General features: G+C 63.2%; 8 protein-coding genes across 8 annotated transcripts in view; 4 read left to right on the forward strand and 4 right to left on the reverse strand.

The window, feature by feature from the left end:
• Nucleotides 1-372, forward strand: part of V1510DRAFT_417094 (exocyst complex component Sec10-like protein) — a 2670-nt gene extending 2298 nt beyond the window's left edge. The window contains exon 2 of the mRNA XM_066933887.1: nucleotides 271-372. The gene's annotated coding sequence lies outside the window, so the exon portion shown is untranslated. The remainder of the gene's footprint in view (nucleotides 1-270) is intronic.
• On the reverse strand, nucleotides 228-2000 carry V1510DRAFT_417095 (WD40-repeat-containing domain protein). Its single transcript, XM_066933888.1, has one exon. It carries the CDS (start codon nucleotides 1908-1910, stop codon nucleotides 357-359), a length of 1554 nt encoding a protein of 517 aa, XP_066788912.1. The 5' UTR covers nucleotides 1911-2000; the 3' UTR covers nucleotides 228-356.
• A 1776-nt stretch (nucleotides 2001-3776) lies between these two features.
• On the reverse strand, nucleotides 3777-5674 carry V1510DRAFT_407171 (velvet factor-domain-containing protein; the record flags this gene model as incomplete). Its single annotated transcript, XM_066932403.1, has 3 exons — nucleotides 3777-4827; nucleotides 4868-4947; nucleotides 4997-5674. 3 exons carry the CDS (start codon nucleotides 5672-5674, stop codon nucleotides 3777-3779), a joined length of 1809 nt encoding a protein of 602 aa, XP_066788913.1.
• Nucleotides 5675-11911: 6237 nt separating this feature from the next.
• Nucleotides 11912-14477, reverse strand: V1510DRAFT_417105 (uncharacterized protein). The gene is made up of 2 exons (XM_066933889.1): nucleotides 14067-14477; nucleotides 11912-14031 (listed from the first exon to the last, which is right to left on the reverse strand). Exons 1-2 carry the CDS (start codon nucleotides 14312-14314, stop codon nucleotides 12027-12029), a joined length of 2253 nt encoding a protein of 750 aa, XP_066788914.1. The 5' UTR covers nucleotides 14315-14477; the 3' UTR covers nucleotides 11912-12026.
• A 253-nt stretch (nucleotides 14478-14730) lies between these two features.
• On the forward strand, nucleotides 14731-15971 carry V1510DRAFT_417106 (eukaryotic translation initiation factor 3 subunit J). The gene is made up of 2 exons (XM_066933890.1): nucleotides 14731-14809; nucleotides 15103-15971. Exons 1-2 carry the CDS (start codon nucleotides 14797-14799, stop codon nucleotides 15855-15857), a joined length of 768 nt encoding a protein of 255 aa, XP_066788915.1. The 5' UTR covers nucleotides 14731-14796; the 3' UTR covers nucleotides 15858-15971.
• A 1210-nt stretch (nucleotides 15972-17181) lies between these two features.
• V1510DRAFT_403187 (mitochondrial matrix Mmp37) lies at nucleotides 17182-18486 on the forward strand (the record flags this gene model as incomplete). Its single annotated transcript, XM_066932153.1, has 2 exons — nucleotides 17182-17184; nucleotides 17263-18486. The coding sequence occupies 2 exons, from the start codon at nucleotides 17182-17184 to the stop codon at nucleotides 18484-18486; spliced, it is 1227 nt and encodes a 408-aa protein (XP_066788916.1).
• A 219-nt stretch (nucleotides 18487-18705) lies between these two features.
• Nucleotides 18706-19664, forward strand: V1510DRAFT_426159 (regulator of Vps4 activity in the MVB pathway-domain-containing protein; the record flags this gene model as incomplete). Its single annotated transcript, XM_066935148.1, has 2 exons — nucleotides 18706-18729; nucleotides 18918-19664. 2 exons carry the CDS (start codon nucleotides 18706-18708, stop codon nucleotides 19662-19664), a joined length of 771 nt encoding a protein of 256 aa, XP_066788917.1.
• Nucleotides 19596-20418, reverse strand: part of V1510DRAFT_417113 (AP complex, mu/sigma subunit) — a 1403-nt gene continuing 580 nt past the window's right edge. Inside the window, exons 2-3 of the mRNA XM_066933891.1 lie at nucleotides 19988-20071; nucleotides 19596-19957 (exon numbers count right to left, since the gene is read on the reverse strand). Of these exons, the coding sequence (XP_066788918.1) occupies nucleotides 19682-19957; nucleotides 19988-20071 (360 nt within the window). The 3' untranslated portion in view covers nucleotides 19596-19681. The remainder of the gene's footprint in view (nucleotides 19958-19987; nucleotides 20072-20418) is intronic.

The raw sequence follows: 20418 nt of genomic DNA on the forward strand, positions 1-20418 counted from the left end.
GAGCCGCACGACGTGCGGCGCGGGCGGCGAGCCGCAGGGGGCGCGGCGCGCGAGCCGCACGCCCTGCGGCGCGACGCCGGCCAGCCGCACGCCCTGAGGCGAGCCGCACGACGTGCGGCGCGGGCGGCGAGCCGCAGGGGGCGCGGCGCGCGAGCCGCACGCCCTGCGGCGCGACGCCGGCCAGCCGCACGCCCTGCGGCGCACTGCCCCGCTGCCCGGCCTCCGCTTCCCTCGTATTTTTGATTTTTGATTACAACCGCACGCGGCCGTTCGTATATACAGTGCGCCTCGCGCGCGCCCGCCGTCCCCGACGGCGGGTCCTCACTGTCTTTGTACCATACTGAATGCATCTTGGCCTAGTGCTTCCAGAGCTTGACCGCCTTGTCCTTGCCGCCGCTGCCCACGACTTTGCCGTCCACGCTCCAGTCCACCGCGTAGACCTCGCCCTTGTGGCCCGGCAGGTCTGTGAACAGCTTGCGCGTGCGCACGTCCCACACCTTGACGGTCATGTCCTTCGAGCAGCTCACCAGCAGCCGCGAGTCCGACGACCACGCGCACATGTACACGGCCGCAACGTGGCCCCGCATGGTGTCCACGAACTTGCCGTCGCGGCCGTCCCACAGCTTGATGCTGTTGTCGAACGAGCAGCTGGCGATGTACCGCCCGTCCGGCGAGAAGCTCACGTAGTTCACCGGCTTCTGGTGGCCCGTCATCCGCGCCACAGGTTTGCTCGTGCTCACCGACAGGTCCCACAGGAACATGGTCATGTCGTCCGACGCGGTCACAAACCGCTCGTGCGGTTCGGCCGTCGTCGACGCCGCGGCCTTGTCGAACCGCGCCTGCGCCTGCGCCAGCAGCGTCGCCAGCGTCTCGCTCGACCGGCCCTGCGGCGAGTAGAATGCCTTTTCGGGGTCGAACCCGCCCGTCCGCAGCACGTACTCGGTCGACAGCGAGATGTGGTTCACCCAGTGCGCGTGCGCGTTCAGGCTGTACAGCAGCCGCCGCGCCTTGGCGTCCCACACCCGCACCGTCTTGTCCTGCGAGATCGAGTAGATCCAGCCCTTACCGCCCCACTTGACGCCGGTCACCGACGCCGTATGGCCCGACAGCGAGCACTCGCTCGTCCGCGTGTTGGCGTTCCAGATCTTCACCGTGCCGTCCTTGGACGACGAGCACAGCCGGATCGGGTCGTCCGCCGTCCGCAGGTGCAGCGGCTCAAACGACAGCGCCGTCACAAACTTGTTGTGGCCCGCCAGCCCGTTGCCCAGCTGCTTTCCACTCTCCGGGTCCCACAGCCGCACCGTGTTGTCCATGCTGCCCGTCGCGATCAGCGATCCGTCCGGCGACCACGCCACGCACAACACCCAGTTCGTGTGGCCCTTGAGCGTCCGGTGCGGCGTGCCCATCTCCGTATCCCAGATCCGCGCGGTCATGTCGCCGCTGCCCGTGAGCAGGTACTTGCTCGATCCGGGCGCAAACTGCGCCGCCAGGATTGTGCCACCGTGGCCCGAGATCGTCGCTGAGCATCGCGACACCGACTTGACCTTGAAGATCGCCTGCGGCGTGTACACCAGCGTAAGCACATCCTCGGTCGTCTTGTGTCCCTTCTGCAGCACGTCGCTGTACAGGTCCGATGTCACGTCGACAGATCCGGCCGAGTCCTTCTGTAGGCTGAACGTGTACGGGACTGCCTCCGAGCTCGTTCCGAGCAGGCCATTAAGTAGAAGCTCGAGCTGCTTGACGGTGCTGCCGCCGGGCACTCGGTGGAACCCATTCGTGACCGCGCCGGTGTCGGCTGCCTTGAACTGGATCTGCACAAACGGCAGGTCCTCGGGGATGATGTTGGCCTGCTTTGGCTCCTGCGCCAGCTTGCGCTGCCGCTTCGACGGTGGTGGTACCAGCGTGGCCATCTCGTCTTGTATGGTCTCGCGATCGGTTGTGCGCGGTTGTGCGCCTGTTTCTGTTGTCGGCGAAGACTTTGATCCGGCCGCGAAATTTTTTTCCCTGTCAAAAACCCGGGCTCGAAGTGCGGCGCATATGTCCCGACGAGCCGCACGACATAATTCAGGGGTACCCCTAACCCTATCAAGCAGCACCGCACCGGTGCCGCGTCTAGGGCCGCGTCTGCAGCTGCACGTGGCCTGCGGGTCTTGTAACCTGGCGCAGCAAGCTGCTTGGTAGACACTGCCCAGCTCACCCGCGGCATTGGTCCAACGCGCGTGCAGGGGGCCCTCCGAGCTGTTGGCGCCGGTCTAGACGGCCGGCGGCGAGACGCGATCCTGGCTTGGGCCAGGCCTGAACGGACGAGAGTGCGTCATTCCATAGCCGTGGCCGGCCCAGCACAGCGGCTTCCCCCCTACGCGGCGAGGGATAGCGGTCTGCACGGCGGCTGGGAGTCAACGCCACGCAGACGCCGCGCGGGGCGGTCCACGCCAAGCCCGACTACCAGCCGGCCGGGCTCATAGCATGCGCGTGGGCTGGAAGTCTGTGCGTCGCGACCACCAAACGGCCTGGCGTCGGCAAAGCCGGACCAGATAGTACGCTCGCCGGGGGCCGTGGGTCTGGGTCGCTGGCCTGACCACATTGGGACTACGGTAAAGCCTGCCCTGTGCGACTAGGTTGCCGTCAGCCGGCCATTTACGCCCACTGCTCTGGGCGTGGCATCTGGCCAGTACCACAATCCAGCCGCCAACAACCGCTCGGAAGCCCCCAGTCACGGCGGCTGCTGCTGCGGCCCAGTCGCCGAGGCGCACGTGTGCGCCTCTGTGGCCCTTCCATGCTCTGCGCTCGCGCAACAGCTCGCGTCATAACCGCGTATCCAGCCGTCGTCCGATCACTACCGAAGCAGGCACATGGGGTTGGTAAGCGGGCCGCCAAACCCGCTGCTGCTCTCGGCGCTGCACTCGGCGCTTCCATGCGTCTAACGAGTGCTAAACTGGCTGTCAGTGGCCACACCGGTTGACGCCAGTGGGCCACTGGCCGCGTGTTTGGATTCTGCATGAACAATAGTCGCGTCTGCACAGCTACTAGATCAGCATCAAACCGACATTAGTGCCCAATAGCGCCGTCTGCTATTCATTTCACTACCCAACCATCGCGGCTATGGAACTCTATATGTCGAACTCAAAACTCGCACGGTCAAAAGCTACCCCAAGTAGAAGTCAACCTCCATCCTAGTCCTAGACGCCATACGTCCCGCAACGCTCTTATCCCCTTACGGAATGATACTATAGGTTGCATGTTCAAAGGGACGGTCCGATCATCCCGCCAGATAGCGGTGGATTCGGTTTTCGGCGATCTAAGAGGTGACCCATGTGTCCGTTTGCGGAACCTTGTGCCTTGGCGTCAGCGCAGCACCCGTGCCCTTCCGCCGGCATTGCCAGCTCACATGGTGCCAGCCGCACGAGCGACTCTGTCGCCAGAAGTGGTGGGGGACCACCACAGCATCGCGGTTTGCGTCTCCCCCGGCCTGCCAGACATCCCTGATAGCACGCTCGCCCGGGCCAGCTCTGCCTGCCTACGGAGGGAAGAAAGCCGTAGGCAAGAACCACAAGCGAGCCTGACGCGATACAGCCCATGCGCAAGTCTGCAATTCGAACCGCGTGACGTTCGCGTGCCGCGACACATTCTCATTGCTTGCAGCAGCTTGCAGTGACTTCCACCCGCGTATTATAGCGCTCTGCAGCGCTACTCCCACAGTAATGTAAATACTAGATAGATTGCGACTAACAGATCATTACGCACAAACGCTCAGCAGATAGCTCCACATGGCGTAGCTAATGCTCGTAACCCCCCATCTGGCCAATTGGATATGCGGTCGCCGGCTGGCCGGCAGATGACGGCGCAGACGACTGGCCTGACGGCTTCGACACAGGTGTCTGAGGCTGCGACTGCGAGGGCGACGGCTGGTTGCTGTCTGTCATGGATCCCCCCTGGTCGTTTTTGTTGGGCTTCTGTTCCTTGCGAATCGGAATCTTGATTCCCTGGCCAACAAAGCACCGACTCAGATCCGTGGATTCGATAACACCAGGAAACTTCTTGGCCGAATACACCTTGAACTTGTTCGAGAAGCAAGTAGCCTGGATCTTGGCCGTTCCTTGATTGATCACGACCATGTCTTGCGGTCGGTAGGTCGGGGACTGTTGATGGGTCATATGCGATAGCGATGGGGAAGTTTGGCCGCCGTGGTGATTGTGACCGTGGGGCGGCGATTGCGTCTTGATGGGTTGCGTTCCGTTGTGCGATTGCGCGTGCGATCCGGGCGAGTGCTTTTGGCTGCCGACGCCCGGGCCCCCGTAGTGAGACGGCGACATCTGGAGGGGCAGCTGCTGCATATGCGGTAGCTGTTGTGATGACGGCGAGAGTTTGGTTGGCTGTTGGCTGTGCTGTGAGTGCATGTCCGGCGGCATCATGGCAGGTCCCAGGCCAAGGTTCACAAACGAGAACTTCAGTTTAAACTCGCCCTCAGTCCGCACAGAAAGATCCTGAAGGATGAACCAGACACCCAGTTTACCGGCAGGATCGTAGAGCTTAAAGGCTGTCGCCACGACAGATCCGATGAGATTTTTAGTCGGCGGTGGACTGTTTGGTGTCGACAGCTGGTGCAGCGGTGTAGGAATAGCGCTCGACGGCACGAGTTGAGACGATCCGATGCCGCTCTGGTGTGTATCATTGTAATAGTCACCACTCCGGCTACCGGCCGGTACGGAGCTCGATGACGCAGAGAGTCCAGCCGGACCATTCAGCGTACGCACGAGGTTCTGGTTCAGCTGCTCGTCGGCAGACCAGAGCTCAACAGTCGTCGCGTAGAAGGATACATCGAGCTTGCTATACCGTCAGCAAAGCCCTCTTGAGCATGTCGGCGTACCTTATGTCGGCCTCGTTACCTGTGGCTTTGTCACGGATGATCAATTGGATACATGGCGGCGGAGTAATCGGGCGACGATCCTATTCGCTTTGTCAGAGTTTCACAAACAGGGAGACCATTGGATCCTACCTTGTCGCCGAAGCCGCACATCCGTGCACGCACTGGCTGCTGTACGACTCGAAGCGAGTACGTGTACGGCTCATATGGTTCAGCCATAGACCCCGGCATACCCGACATGCTGCCAAGCGATCCGCCGGGAACACCTCCCAGGGAGTCGGCCGACGGAAGCTGTGGTTCTCCATTCTCGTGCTTGATACTGTGCTCACTGGCCATGCCATCCTTGGAGAGCGATCCGGGAGGGTTAGTGCCGGCACTTGTCGGCGTCGTTGAGGCTGTTGAGCCGCCCGAAGACACTGACGATATCGACGAAGGCGAAGCCAATGTTGAGACAGGGCCTAGTGGCGCGCCAGCAGGCTTGTGCATCATGTGGCCACCAGCATAATGCGCGCCGGGTGGTGGCAAGTGGTGGTGATGGTGGGCCGACACGCTCTGGCCTTGCCATGGAGCCTGTTGGCTCAAGCTTGGAATCGGGCCCGAGACATGCTGAAGCTGCGGCAGGTGGTGGGCCTGTACTTGGTGGTGTGAGTGGTGAGGCTGCTGACCCGGCTGCTGACCTGGCTGGGACTGCGGCTGGTGTGAATGCGCGACGTGCTGATTATGATGCGGATGCTGATTGTGCGGCGGATACTGCGGGTGCTGGGGCTGCAGGTAGGGCGAGTACGCAGGCAAGTTACGCGCGGGATGCATTGTTTTGATTGCTGCGGCAGACGCAGGGCGATCTTGTGGATCTAGGGACGTCAGCGGCAGAGCAGATTTGGCGACCGGGTGAGTAGGATCGCGGCCGAAGCGCGAGCGAGACGGCGGCCACGGAGCCAGATCTCACGAGAGTACGGCGTGGCCAGATCCGGGTGACAGACGCACGAGTACTGTGTCAAGTAGACGCGCCTTGCCAGCGAGATCAATTGTGGCTGGACGGGTAGACTAGAGACCCCGTCTGGCGGCCGTTCAATTGACTGGGACACAAGGAAGCTCGGGCGGTGGCAGGCACGCGCGGTGACTGGAAGGCTTCGAGTGAGGAGCAAGGAACAATGGTCGGCTTTTAAGCTCTCCTTGCTATTGCCCGACGCGTACACACTAGCCGGCTTCTCTGCCGGTTTAGTGGCCGAGTCTTAGTGCTGCTAGGATTCTGACTGACGACGGTTCCGCTAACGGTGGCGGCCGTATGAAAGGCGCGAAGACAAATTGAGGCGATGAATCGGCGGCCGTGCGGTGAGTGCAGATTGGCCAGTACTACAGCTCAAGATGGGCCTCCGCGTAAGCGTGCGGCTGTCGTGTGCTGGCTAAACAAACCTGATCGGTGCCACAAAGACGCAATGCGCGACAGTAGGTACAGTCGCAAAACACGCTCGTGGTAAGAAGATATTTCGAGAGCAAGCCGACTCAAGGGGCGGCGGTGTCAGGCAAAGTCGGTTAGAGGGCGATCTCGTCTTCAAGCAGGCACTTTGATTGCCGCAGGAGGCCGTCCGTTCGCACCACGACCTGGCAATGGTAGGGACGCGCTGGAAAGTCAACTGGCAGCCCGCAAGTGGATAGGCAGCCGTCGTTGTAATGGTCAAAAGACGTGTCTATATGCGTGGTGCTGCACACGATCTATCAGTGCTGTATGCCTCGCTGCCACCGATCTCTGACCGGTTTTGTATACTTTGCATCCGCGGTGGACGTCAGAAGCACAGTTTCGTCTGCTCTGAAGCCCGGTGAATCCAGTCGGCCTTGTTTGAAGCTGCGAAAGTCTGGTCTGGACGAACCCGGTGCTGAGGTAGCCTTACGGCGTCTGTGGGGGCTGAGAGTCGCGGTACAGCCTGGTTTTGGCTGCGTGAGCGTGTGTATATACCTGCCAGAGAGGCGACTTATACAATCTGTGGAGCCCTGCGAGCTTGAGCTTTGATGAACCTGAACCCTTCAAGCTTGAGACTAGAACCGAGGCGCCGTAAAGCCTAGAATCGAAGTCTAATCCAATAGCCGTGCGACCTAAGCCTTGCAGCACTGCTGCGTGAGCCTGAGATGTTTGTCTTGCTGCTCTGGTACCCGTATGTTTCGGGTTGGGTTGTTTTCTACTCCAGCCTGGTGTACGCGTGGTGGATGTATGTCTGTGTACCTTCCCCGTACGCTATATTTTAACTTTAGCATTAGCATCTGCGTTTTGGTTTTCTTATAGAGTGCATGCGTGGTCTGCGGCTTGCGCGCACTAGTGCAGGCCGGCAGGGCTCTGCGTGGCGCTGCGCGCACGGCTTGAATGCTACACTGGCGATCCGATAACAGGGTGAGCCAGGTCTGCGGCTGACAACTGGCCAGCGCGATGGACGCCGAGTAGGACCCCGCACGGAGCGGTGGATAGTGGTGGGCGCAGCATGCGGGCGACAGGAGTCGCGCGAGGATTCTGAGGAGCCGGCCGTCTGCCGGCCGGTAGATGCCGGCAAGAGCTTGCCACTACACCAGGCAGTAGAAGTGTGGCTCAAAAGACGCGCTCGCATACTCTGTGATCCAGAGATTAGTGCGGCCTCCGGACGCGTAGCTGATGCACACACTCGATCGACGGCTGCTGGCGGCTTTCGCGGCTCCCGCGGTAAGCTGGCCAGGCACGTAAACAGGACGTGCGCCAGAACTCCAGGCTAGATACCGCCAGCGCAGCGCACTACGGTGTGTAGCGTCTCTCCCGGTAGTGTCGGTACACGGACATGGAGACTGCGCGGCGCAAGCGGCCGCACAATAAATGCACAGCGTCTGCGCTAGCGTGCATGCATGCATCCGGATGCGTGCAGGCCTGCACGCATCGGGACGTATGCTGCAGCGTACCGCCGTACGACCGCGAGCCCACCTTGGCCGCCGCGTCTGCCCCGTACAGACAGCCGCTGCGCATGACCCAAGCGACCGGGGCAGCCGTTGCACTGGTACTACCGCAGCGCGCCGCCAGCCGCCAGCCGCCTACCACCCCTGTGTAACCTGCGGCTGGCGCGGAAAGTGGCACAAGCGATGCCTGTGCCGCTCGTGCGCCATATTCGGGGAGGAGGCTGTACCGCTCTCGCGCGCCGTAAATGGTCAGGCGACGATATATGATCGAGTGGGCCACGCGAGAACACGGGTGTGTTGGCGCGGCTGGCGCGGCTGGAAGGGTTTGCGGTCCCGGGTCATGGTGTGCGGCGTCCGGAAGATCTATGCCGACGCTAACGCCTGAATTAATGTCGGACCGCCCAGCGAGTGCGGCGCCCGGCCTCGGATGGTCATGCGGCAATCCGGTGGCTTGCAGTCACTAGCTAGATAACTCGGCCCCGCCAACTTGGCGCCCTGTTCCTCCGGTGGCTGCGGGAGCAAGTTCCGCGCCTCTCGTCCAAATACCGCGCTGGCGCGAGCCTTCCCGGACAGTAAGTAGCCCTTCATCGGAGCCGCGAGTGGCTGCACCATTACGACGCCAATGCATTCCGGGCGCGGGCCGGTGCATGTCGACCGCCACACAGGGCCAATCTTAGCCTGCCGCGATCTTCTCGATGTAATGGCACAATGCACTTTTGTGCGCTAACACAGAGCGCTACGTACTGTCTGCCGCCAGCCAACATCAGTTGACGCGGCGTGGTGCTGCCGGGCATCGGGAACATGGCTGCTACTAATCGGTATCTATTCTCCACTCTTGCTTGGACACGATGGACGCCTGACTGCCGTAGAGTATGACGTTCTGGCCAGTACTGGCGCGCTTTATTGCGCATGAAGCCACGCGCTCACAGCGCCACAGAGCATGCGCAAGCTCGGCTGCAACCGATACCACATCGCAACTATTCTCCGACGCAATTGGTCCGGCAGGCGGCTGATGAAAACCTCCTCAGCCCACGCTCGGACCTACGGGTATTGCCTACCGAAAACCGCGCCGGCGTCGACAGCCTAGCTCACTATACATCTCGGACAGAAGGCGGTGTTTAGCCGTTATTGAGACGATCGCTCGGCCCGGCTTACAGCATAGGGGTCGAGACTTTGCGCCAGCATCCTGGAAGCCATTCAGCCGCCACGAGGCCACCGGCAGTAATCGAATGTTACACGGGTCTGGCATTTGCCGACCGTGCGCCCCAGTACCGGACAAAACCTCTGACCATCTCTTGTCCTTGCTGCCCTCAATCCGACCCTCCAGATTCATTCAGTGCCGAGGCTCATCATCTGTACCGGCTAATGGAGCTGCCTGAGAGCCGGCTAGCAAGCGCCGAACGCCTGGTCATTACCATCTCCCCTAGAGCAGTTGGCGTCGACTATGAACTGTGTCCAGACAAAGTCTAGTCGATATCTAGCTGCAGCCATTTGTCGCCTGTCGTCCTCCTCTCTCTATGCCCCCACTGAATGGCCGGAGAATCCCCCCCATTATCAGCGCTAGCGGCTAGTGGTACAGGACGCGGCCTGGTGTAGTCGTTTGCTGACACCAGAAGGTCTGTAGAGCTCTACGGTCAGGTGGCACCCTCCGGTGTCCAGCCGGTACCGGTTAGTGCTGCTCGTGAAAAAATTGCTAGTGAGTGGTGTCGCGCGTGAAGAGCGCGCTCCGCGGTTTAAGCGAATCCCCGAATTAAGGACCGATGCTGCAGTGGGCACTGAGCGCACGCGCTTGCAGTCATGGTGTGTGCCTTGTGCCTTAGTGGTATATTTAGAGTTTTACTGTCCAGCTAATAGCTGCGTCGGCTGCAGCTCCGCTAGTCTATCTACGTGCGTATTTATGAGTCCAGGGGCATAGGCGCCCTGGTCTGCTGCCTGTAAGCCGATGATCTTGTCGCGTGTGTCGCGCCAGAAGCGGTCTGCAATACATCGACCAGTCGGACCGAGCAAATGCCGGAGGCAGTAATTCGGAACTGTTGCGAAACTCGGCACAGCGCAGTAGATCCGGATACCACTTCCGAATACCGGAGGGCCACAATAAAGCCCTGGACATCGGAGGCCAGCGTGGCACACGAGCGCAGCTCCCGTACCGGGCAAGCGGAAGCTTTACGTTCTCAAGGCGACAGCTCGACGGGGGAGGGGGTCGAAGTTTAGCATGTGCAACCGATCGCGGCAGCCCAGAGAGATGCACCGTACCTGACTGAGAGCTTTGGACCGCTCCTCCCTGAGGACTGCCCGTAACGCCTCTGGACCTCACTGTCTTGAATGTTTGCCGGTTTGGGCGCGCATAATCTTACATGGAGCACCGGCGTAGGGCCACACGGAAACCTGCTCAAAAGTGCGTGCGTCAGCCGACGAGTCGTTCATAGAAGCTATGTGCACCACAGCGTCGAGTCTCACGGCAGCCACCCGCCGGTCCGGTTGTAGATACTGTTCTCGGGTCTAATGTCTTAGACTTGCGTCCGCCTGCTATCGAGTGACGGTTGTGGCCCGCCACATCCCTGCACGGCAGCACGCCCTACGCTGTCTAAGGTCCGAGGACGCACAGCTGCATCTTTCTGCATGGGACGTAACAGCAAACGCCCGCCATAACCGTCCTCTTCTCGGCCCGCTTACGCACGCGGCTGCATGTTCACGCGCTGAGCCTCCGTGATTATACACTTCGCTCTACACAAACCGCTAAAACCTGCACTGCATATCGATACAAGGCTCGTCGGTGTTGCACTCCTCCAGTGGATTACACGCTCTGTAAAGCCGATGGAAGGCGATAATTTAGAAATGCATATCACCGTGTGGGCCACATTGCCGAACCAGCAGTGACACCGTACCGGCAATTCCACCGCACTGGGCACGCCAGCACCGTGCCGGACCAAGCTGCGCCGGCAGGGCCAGCACACTTAGCGGTAATCCAGAGTGTAACGCGTGTTCGTGTCAGTCTGCTCCTTGGCACAAGGCCTACCCCGTCTGCTCTCTCAAGCAATGCGGAAGCTGGGTCCGTTCTCGTGTACTGTGCTGTACAGAGGTCGGCCTGGTAATGGACGCAACCCAACGGTCTCACTACGTGCATGTGCAACGGTCTGGCCCAAGTGCTGCCAGGCCTAAGTTCCGCCTACCTGTCGGCTGGTCCGTCGGCTGGCCCGGCGGCTGGAGCAATGGCGTGTACCAGCACTGAGCGGCTGACCGGGCGGCTGGTTGCGCGTATAGCCAAACTACTGGCACTCGCGATCGGCTAGACAGCGCACCAAGCAACTGGATCATAGGTCAGCCGCCAAACTAAAACTGTGCCCTTTTGCGGAAGAGGCCACTAGGAGACTGGCCTGGTAAGCTAGGCCTCTAGTCGTCCGTGGTATCCATTTGCTGCTCATTAGAGGTTCAGCTCAGCTGGACGTGCGGCTTGGCAAGCAGACGCGACGCACAACACGCGCGCGAGGTCTGACCAGACACGAAGGTGCGCCGTAGCAGACACTCTGCAACGACCGACCGCCAGGGCTCGTTAGTGTGTGCCACCAGGGCTGTGCCACTCTACGCATAGTGTCATGTCCATGTGCGCGAATGCATGGCGAGACCAACGCGAATATGGCACCTTCCAATCGGTTCATTAAGCTCTTGAGGAGTCCTATAGGCCCAGCCACTTCGCGTGCATTCTTTGGACGTTACAGATATGGAAATCTGAGGGTCTGCATGGAGTTCGCTGCTACGCAGCTGGTCCTGCCCGTCATCTAGAAGAGCAGACGATTGAAGCTAGTCTGATATTGAAATGTCAGTTGCGGTCAAAGTGACGGCCTAACGCTCCATGTAGTTTGAGACCGACGCCTCCAGTCCAGAAGCCGAAATCGTACCACATATAGTAGCAGCATGCGCTCAGATATAATCTGATAGACCTAATCGGCGACACACTATTACGCGGCATGAACCGAAGTTTCGACGGCGGTAGAGTTCGCAGTAGCTTCGGAGACGCTACCGTGACCCTACTATTGATGCCTTTAATTTGGCCTACTCAGGCCATACCCCTAAGGGAGGCCTTTGCTTCGGTCGTTCTACTGGCGTGACTTCAAAGACGCGCAGACTACACCAGCGAGTCGGTAAGAGACGTAACCAATTTTTTATTGCCGCAGCCCGGCGGACGTAGCCATGGCCGATCCAGCCGCAGCCAGCAGGCAGTGCAAGTGGGTGGGATAAGGGGGGATGCACCTATCTAGTCCTCGAGCTCCTCCTCCTTCTCGAAGATAACCTCCTCGACAAGCTCCTCGATGATCTCCTCGCGCTCCTCCTTCTTGACCGAGTCATCGATTCCGAGCGCGGCCTTCTCCTCGGCCAGGCCCTCCTCGACGGTCTCGCGCCACGCGTACCACTCGTCGAAGAGACGCAGCAGGTGCTCGACCAACTCACGGTTGGCCATGGTCTCCTCGAGCATGTCCTCCTGCTCAAACTTCTTGGCAAAGTCACGCAGGTTCTTGCGAGTGTGACGTTTCTGCTCCTCAGTGAGAAGCGACGGCGGACGCGGGCGCCACAGGAACTGTTTGAAGCGGTCCATGCTGTCCTCGCGCAGAAGGGCGCCCTTAAGGTCCCAGATACGGTAGCCCGTCTCGGACGCGCGACCCCAGATGGACGACGAGGTAGCGACATAACGGCCGGTGGGGTCCCACTCGACGTCAGTCAGCTGGTAGTGGTTGCCGGTGGCCATGAGCTGCAGGTTGGCGGGGACATCCTCAACCGAGAAGCCCTCCTTGCGCTCGCCCTCGAAATCAAAGTCCCAGAACTCGAGCGAGCCGTTGGTCGAGGTCGACGTGCCAACCGAAGCAACGACGACGAAGCGGCCGCCGGGCGACCAGAACAGCGAGTTGCTGTTCTTCTTCTCGAGCGTGCGGATCTGGCGGAAGAGGCCGTTGACGCCCTTAGAGCGCTCGAGACCGTAGAACGACACCGTGGTCTCGCCTGTCGACTGCGGGGCCGGGGCCAGCACGGCAGCGCCGGCGCGGCCAGCGCCGGCACCAGCCGGACCGGTAGCCACCGGTGTGAGGTCGCCGGTCGAGATGATCACCAGGCGGTCACCCTTAGGCTCCCAGGCGAAGTTGACGACAGTCTCCTTGAGCTCGACCAGCTCAATGGGGATGTTCTTCTCGCGCATGCGGAAGAACTCCAGGTTGGTGAAGGTCGACTTCTTGGTCTTGGTGTAACGGACGACCTTGACGCAGAGGAAGTCGCCCTCGCTCTGCCAGTGCATGCGGCAGTCGGCGACGTTGAACAGGTTACGCGTGCGGACGATCTCCTTGGAAGGGACCTTCATGACGGTCACACGCGCACTCTGGTTGTTGACTTCAGGGGTCCAGAACGAGAGCATGTGCTCGTCGTTGCCGTTCTTCTTCTTGCCGGTGCTGAGCTTGGCGGGGCTGAACTCGAAGTCAACGACGCCATCGATCTTGATGCTCTTCTTGTCGAGCAGGCCCATTCCGGGAGTCTCGTAGATGAAGATCTGCTGGCCGGGGATGACACGGGCCAGGTACTTGTCGTCGGAAGACCACTTGAACGCCGGCCAGTTGATCTTCTTGGGAATGGTCGGGTCCGGGTCGGGCAGGGCCGACGAGAACGTACGCATGGGCAGACCGGTCTTGACGTTCCAGACGACGATCTGCTTGCCCTCGTCTGCGGACGTGAAGGGCACGGACGCGCGCGCGGGCGAGTCCTCCGGCGGCAGCATGATCGGCTCAGGCGACCACGTAACCATGTAGTTCTCGTTGGGCGAGAAGTCGATAAGCTGGATGCCGGGGTGCGCGAAACGGACCTTGCGGCTGAACGACTCGCCGCCCCAAAGCTGCACACCCTGACGATGGACCGAGCACATGAAGGTGCCAAGCGGCGACCACGTCACGTAGGTCTCGGTCCACTTCGGCCGGTTGACGATCACGTCCGGGTTCTCGAGCTTGCGGTTCCAGTACACACCCACGTCCTCGCCGCGATACAGGATGAACTGATCGCGCGAGGACGGCTCCTTCAGCCACGAGCGCAGGTGCTCCTGCTCAACGTACGGCACCTCCTCGGGTGCCTCGAATGTGTCGGCTTCAGACGAGGTCATGGCGTACCGCTGCACGTCCGTGAACTTGTTCACCAGCAGCGTGTGCTTCTGGTCCAGTCTGCGGTTGTTGAACGTGCGCACGGCAGCGGCAGCCTGCTCGGGCGTCTCGTACTCGACGAAGATGTAGCTGTCTGTCAGTCGCGCCCTGATCCAGCCACGTACCCTTTGGACTTGCCGTCCTCCATCGGCATGTAGAATCCGCCGTCCTCGCGGATCCGGCCGACCTCGCCAAAGAGCTTCTTGAGAATCTTTGTCAGGGCCTCAACCTTCTTTTCCGTCACGACAGGAGCGCCATCGATCACAATGAACGTGTCCAGGCCCTCCTCGGCCGACACGGCGTACTTCTGCTCGAGATCCGAGTAGTCGATCACGAGCTCCTCCTCTGAGTCTGACGTGTATCCGTTCTCCATACTGTCGGCTGTGTGATATTCAAAAAACCAACGATGAAACGACGATGCTGATTGTGCGAATACGACCTGCTTGCTCTATAAAATTTTTCTGCGCCCTCAAAATTTTTCGCTTTTTTTTTTGTCGTTGGCGAAGCAGGTGCCGCGCCGGGTAAGCACGCGACCGCCAGCCAACGCCCGAGTAGGAGCCGCACGGACTGCGGCTCGCGTCCGTGTGTGAGCCCCGTGCCGTGCGGCTCACGGCTGCCGCCGGCGATGCCGCTGGACCTGCGTCGCATTGAGTCTCACGGCCACGCGACGGCCGTGCGGCGCGCCTGCGGACGCTATTACCCGGCGGACACCTCGCGGCCGTAACCGCTGGGGTTAGGGCTATGCGCATTTTTTGGCGAATTTTCTGAAAATTTTGGCCAGCAGTGCCTCCGGCCCATAGAGACAAGCAGACGCAGCGCGCGCACGCGGGCAACAGGACCGACAGAGACTAGAAAATGGCAAACTGGGGTAGGTAGACGTGGGCGCGGGCGACTGGCGGGACGCGGGCGCTTTGCGGGCCGTGGATCGGCGCACAGAGGCTGTGGACGGCCGCGGCTGCGGACACACGCGCATGGGCAGGCCCCCGTGCAGACGGCGTGAGACCGCGGCAGCGCCGTGCGCGCCGCGTGTGCGCGCCCTGGCCGCCCGGCGCCCGCTCCGGTGGCCGACGGTCGCGGTGCAGACCGTCCCGCAGCCGCCACGCGCCGCTCTCGTCAGCCACGCACGGCTCTCTTGGCAACTGAACCAGCGCTGACCCGCAGACGACGAGGAGGAGGAGTTTGTGAGCAGCACGAGCGCCGTGGTCAGCGCACCCAAGTCCAAATGGGACGACGAGGAGGACTCGGACGCGCCGATCCTGGACTCGTGGGACGCCGACTCGGAGGACGAGGCCAAGAAGTCGGCCGACGTGCCGGCGCCGCAGCCGCGCAAGAAGGTCTCGATCCAGCAGCGGGTGGCGGAGCGTGAGGAGAAGGCGCGTCTCGAGCGCGAGCGCAAGCTGGCCGAGCTTGCCGAGGAGGAGAACGAGACCGAGGCCGAACGGCGGGCGCGGCTGCAGCGCATGCAGCTCGAGTCGGACCTCAACAACGCGGCGGACCTGTTCGGTGGCGTGGACCTAGACGACGACACCAAGCAGGTGGCTGCGGCCACCGCGGAGGTCGACCTGGCGTCGCTGCCGCTGTTCCAGCCGAAGACCAAGGCCGAGTTCGAGGAGCTGTCGAAGCAGCTGGCGGACGTGCTGACGGGGCTGGCCAAGGCGCCCAACTACATGATCTTCCTGCCGCAGTTCATGAAGGCGCTGGCGGCGCCGCTGTCGAGCGACAACACGCGCAAGTGCACGAGCGTGCTGACCGCGTACGGCAACGAGAAGCTCAAGGACGAGAAGGCGGCCGAGAAGAACAAGGGCAAGAAGAAATCGGCGGCGAAGCCGAACCTGTCGAACGCGTCGGCCAAGATCGACGACAGCCGCGACACGACCAACTTCTCCAAGTTTGACGACTTTGACGACTTCATGTGAGGCCGCGGCCAATACATTGCCTAGTGTACATCTGCGCGGTCGGGGCGGCGCTCGGAACGGTCCGACCGGTCCGAGCGCGCGCTGAACTGCGACGCCAGCGAGATCACGCTGCCGCAGAAGCTGCCCACGCGGCTGCTGAACGTGCTGGTTGTCGTTGCCGAGGCGTCGCTGCCGGACCGCGGTCGCGTCGTGCGCAGCGGCAGCGACACGACAAAGTTGTCGGGCACCATCTGTGCGTCTGTGAGGTCGTCGTCCGACTCGTAGAACTCGCGCCGAGACCGCAGCGACGACGACGACTTGGTCAGGTCGCGCGGCCGCAGCCGCGCCGTCCGCGGCTCGGCCCGCGGCCGCCGCCAACACGGCCACAGCGCGGCCAAACACCCGCGCGAGCGCCGTTGCCGCTGCTGTCGCCGCCGCCGGCTGTCCAGCAGCGGCGACCGCTCCTCGGGCCCGAGCGCAAGCGCGGCCGGGCCCGGCTCGGCGTCGCTGTCGCTGTCGCTCTCCGCCGGCTCGTACTCGTCGTAGAACCCAAAGTACAGGTCGATCGTGGCCGGCCGCTTCCAGCCGCGCCAGGGCCACGCCACACACCCGCCCATGTCGTTGTGAGCGCCCAGGGCCGGCGGTCCGGTATATATCCTCTACGGCGGATGAGTTGTTGCCGCTGAATCAGCCTGCGAGTCAGCCCACGGCGTACTGCGGGAGGCGCCGGGCGACGCCGGCGCACGCCAGCGGCGCCGTTGGCGCCCCAACGGCCGCCAGCCACCGCACGGGCGGCGGCGCGGCAGCCTGGCGCCCACCACGTACCTTCACGCCCGTCTAAAGGCCGGTTCGGTCGAGCTGGCTGCTCCGCACATGCTGCTGGCCGTTAGCCGCCGCCGCTGCGACACGGGGCCGAGCCACACGCAGGCCCGCGCGGCTCCGCCACACGCCGACTCACCTGCCACGGTCTGGACGCCGCTTGAGTCTGTGCCGATCGTGCAGGCCCCGCGCCATCTGGCCTGGGGCTGTCGTCACTGCTTACCCGGCTGCCCCTGGCCGCAGGGGCCATCGCGTGATTTTACCCGGCGCGTAACCTGCGGGTTACGGGATGACATTTCGGCGGGGGCGCCAGAACGGCACCCACGTTACCGCGGCGCGGCCGCCGGCCGTTTTGCCGTGATGTCATCTGGCCCGCCCCGGGTGACTCACTCGCGCATTTAGCTCTCCGCAAATTCTGCCTCGACGACGCACCCTCGGCAGATCACGCACACCCGCCCAGGCGCACGCAGGCGAGCACGAGCGATCGACCGACAGCGCGATGGCGGCCGTGATTGGCAGACGGACAATGGTAGGACGGCGCGGCGCGGACGCAATTGGCCCGTGCCGGCGGCTCCGCGGCCCGGACGGAAACGACGCTGACCGGCAGACGGCGGGCGGCCGGTGGCCGCTCCGCGCGCGCGCATGGGCGCGCGGCAAGGCGACGCTGCCGAACCAGCCCGAGCGGCCGGCGGAGGACGAGAGCGTGCTCGACACGGACGTCGATTTCCGCTCGATCACGACGTTCAGCCAGCTGCCGCGGCACTTTGGCGTCAACCAGCACATCCCCATCGACGACGAGCTCAAGGAGAACCTGCGGCGGACGCTGTGGCTGTTCCGGGCGCCGATCCGGTACGCGTTCGCGTACGGCTCGGGCGTGTTTTCGCAGGGCGCGCTGTACAAGTCCGGCGCCGTGCAGAAGCCCCAGATCGACCTGATCTTTGGCGTCACGCACACGGAGGACTGGCACGCGCGCAACATGCAGCAGCACCCGGCGCACTACTCGTTCCTGCGCCGGCTCGGCTCGGGGGCGGTCGGGTACGTGCAGGACCTCGGCGCGGGCGTGTACTTCAACCCGTACGTCGAGCTCAACGGGCTCGTGATCAAGTACGGCGTCGTCAACCTGGACGTGCTGTGCGACGACCTGGTCTCGTGGAACACGCTCTACGTCTCGGGCCGGCTGCACAAGCCGGTCAAGATCCTGCGCGACAGCCCGCGCGTGCGGCTGGCGAACCAGCGCAACCTGATCTCGGCGCTGCGCACGGCGCTGCTGCTGCTGCCCGAGCGCTTCACCGAGTACGAGCTCTACCACACGATCGCGTCGCTGTCGTACATGGGCGACCCGCGCATGCAGCTGGGCGAGAACCCGCGCAAGGTCCACAACATCGTGACCAACCAGATGGACAACTTCTCGAACCTGTACGTGTCGCTCATCAACAGCCTGCCCAATATCTCGGTCTTGTCGGCCGCGGGCGGCGGCGACCCGCTGTCCTCGGCCAAGCTCGTCCAGGACATGGACCCGGCCCGCCGCAGCAACATGGTCGCCCGGCTGCCGGTCGCGTTCCGCGACCGGCTCTACGCGCGCTACGAGAACGGCCACGGCGTGCGCCGCCCGACGGCGCCGCCCCAGGCCGGCAAGGTCGTCGGCAACGAGTTTGACCGCGGTATCGCCACGAGCGACCACCTGCGCGACGAGATCAGCACGGCCATCCGCGAGACCGTGCAGTGGCCGAGCACCGTGCAGAGCGCCAAGGGCCTGCTCACCGCGGGCCTGACCAAGGGCTTCCGCTACGCGTCCGAGAAGCTGCAGAAGAAGCGCGCGCAGTCCGCGTAGCGTGTATATAGCAATAGAGCCTGCCGCTAGCCGAGCCGCACGCCGTGCGGCGCCCGCGATAGCCGGGTAACACTGTCGTCCCAGTGATAACGGCCGAGTCCGCCGGCCACCGCAGTCCCGCTGTTGACCGACACGAGACCCGACGGCCTGACGAGTGGACACCAGCACGGCGACTTGGAGACGTGTGCGAGGCACAGCGAACCAGCCGAGTGACAAACGATGCCGCCGCCAAATCCCATGAGCGTAAGTGCCCGTTCGGAGCCCGCCCAGGCCCGCACGGGGCCGCGAGCCGACGGCGCGCCGCCGCCGCGCCGGCCGCGGCCCCGGACGGCGGCCACCGCGTGCGCGGCCGCGGGACAGGCGCGGCGGCGCGGCGCGGCCGGGCGGCTATAAGCCGCACGGCGTGCGGCTCAAACAGCGCTGACCCCCAGGCCCGGCTCAAGATCCAGCTCAAGCTGTCGATCAGCCGGCTGCGCCACGTGCAGCAGAAGGAGATCGCCGTGGCCAAGCAGCAGCGCCGCGACATCGCGCAATTGCTCGAGAGCGGCAAGGACGACAGCGCGCGGATCCGCGTCGAGAACATCATCCGCATGGAAATCAGCGCCGAGCTGCTCGAGATCCTCGAGCTCTACTGCGAGCTGCTCCTCGCCCGGATAGGCCTCATGGACCAGCGCCGCGAGTGCGACCCCGGGCTCGAGGAGGCCGTCAAGTCGATCATCTACGCGGCCGGACGCACGGAAATCAAGGAGCTGCACCAGGTGCGCGACATCATGGGCCTCAAGTTCGGCCGCGAGTTCTACCGGGACGCGCTCGAGAACGCCACCGGCAAGGTCTCGCCCAAGGTGGTCAAGAAGCTCGCGGTGGAGCCGCCGCCGGCCGAGCTGATCACGCTCTACCTGCAGGAGGTCGCGCGCACGTACCGCGTGCCGTGGTCGGGCCTGCCCGAGAAGGAGCGCCGCCACCTGGCCGGCGACGACAGCGACGACGAGCCGGCGGGCGGCGTGGCCGAGCCGGCCGACGCGCCGGTCGCGGTGCCGCCCATCAGCGTCGCCCCGCCGGGCTCGACCACCGAGAACCCGGCGCCGAGCGTCAAGGGGCCGCTGGCGCCGGCCCCGCTCGCCAAGGGCCTGTCCGAGCTCGACGAGCTGAGCAAGCGTTTCCAGGCGCTGAAGCGCTAGTGCATTAAATGTACAATCTACTCGAGCCGGTCCAGGTTCTCCAGCCGCTGCAGCACGACCTGTTTGGACGTCTCCTCGATCTCGCCGGCCAGGAAGACCTCGTCCAGGATCGCGTAGACCTTGTAGAAGTTGAACACCAGGTCCAGCTCGCACACGTTGCCGAAGAACGTGTCCAGGACCTCGACAAAGTAGTGGATCGCCTCGAGATACATGAGCTCGTTGTCGCTCGAGTCCACGCAGACGCAGAAAAAGAGCCCGGCGTACCGCCGGTAGACGATCTTGTGGTTTTTGAACTGCCGTCAGCGCGCCCGCCGCCGACCTACCTCGACAAAGTTGGACTGGTGCTTCTGGTCGCGTGGTGCGACCACCCGGTGGACCTCGCCCTTGAGCTTGAGCTTCTCGTCGTCCTGCGGTCAGCACTGCGGTTATATGCCGCACGGCGTGCGGCGGTGGCGGTGCGCTGCGCCACCCAGCGGCGCACCGACGAGAGTGAGCCGTGAGCATATAGCCGCCGGCAGAGCGCCCTCGATGCGCTCACGGGTGAGCCTCCGGCGGCGACTCCGTCGAGGGTAGCTGCCCTCCGGGCAGGGCATATAGCCGCCGTGGCGCATAGCCGCCGTGGCGCGTAGCCGCCTGCAGGGCGCACCCTCGACGGAGTCGCCGCCGGAGGCTCACCCGCGATCGAGCCTCCGGCGGCGGCGGCCCCGCGGGGGGGGGGCCCGGGGGCCCAGCTAATATACGCCGAGGGGCCAAT

The sequence above is a fragment of the Dipodascopsis tothii genome, assembly GCF_038497935.1.
Source record: "Dipodascopsis tothii strain CBS 759.85 unplaced genomic scaffold V1510scaffold_15, whole genome shotgun sequence".
Lineage (NCBI taxonomy): Eukaryota > Fungi > Ascomycota > Lipomycetes > Lipomycetales > Lipomycetaceae > Neoaidaea > Neoaidaea tothii.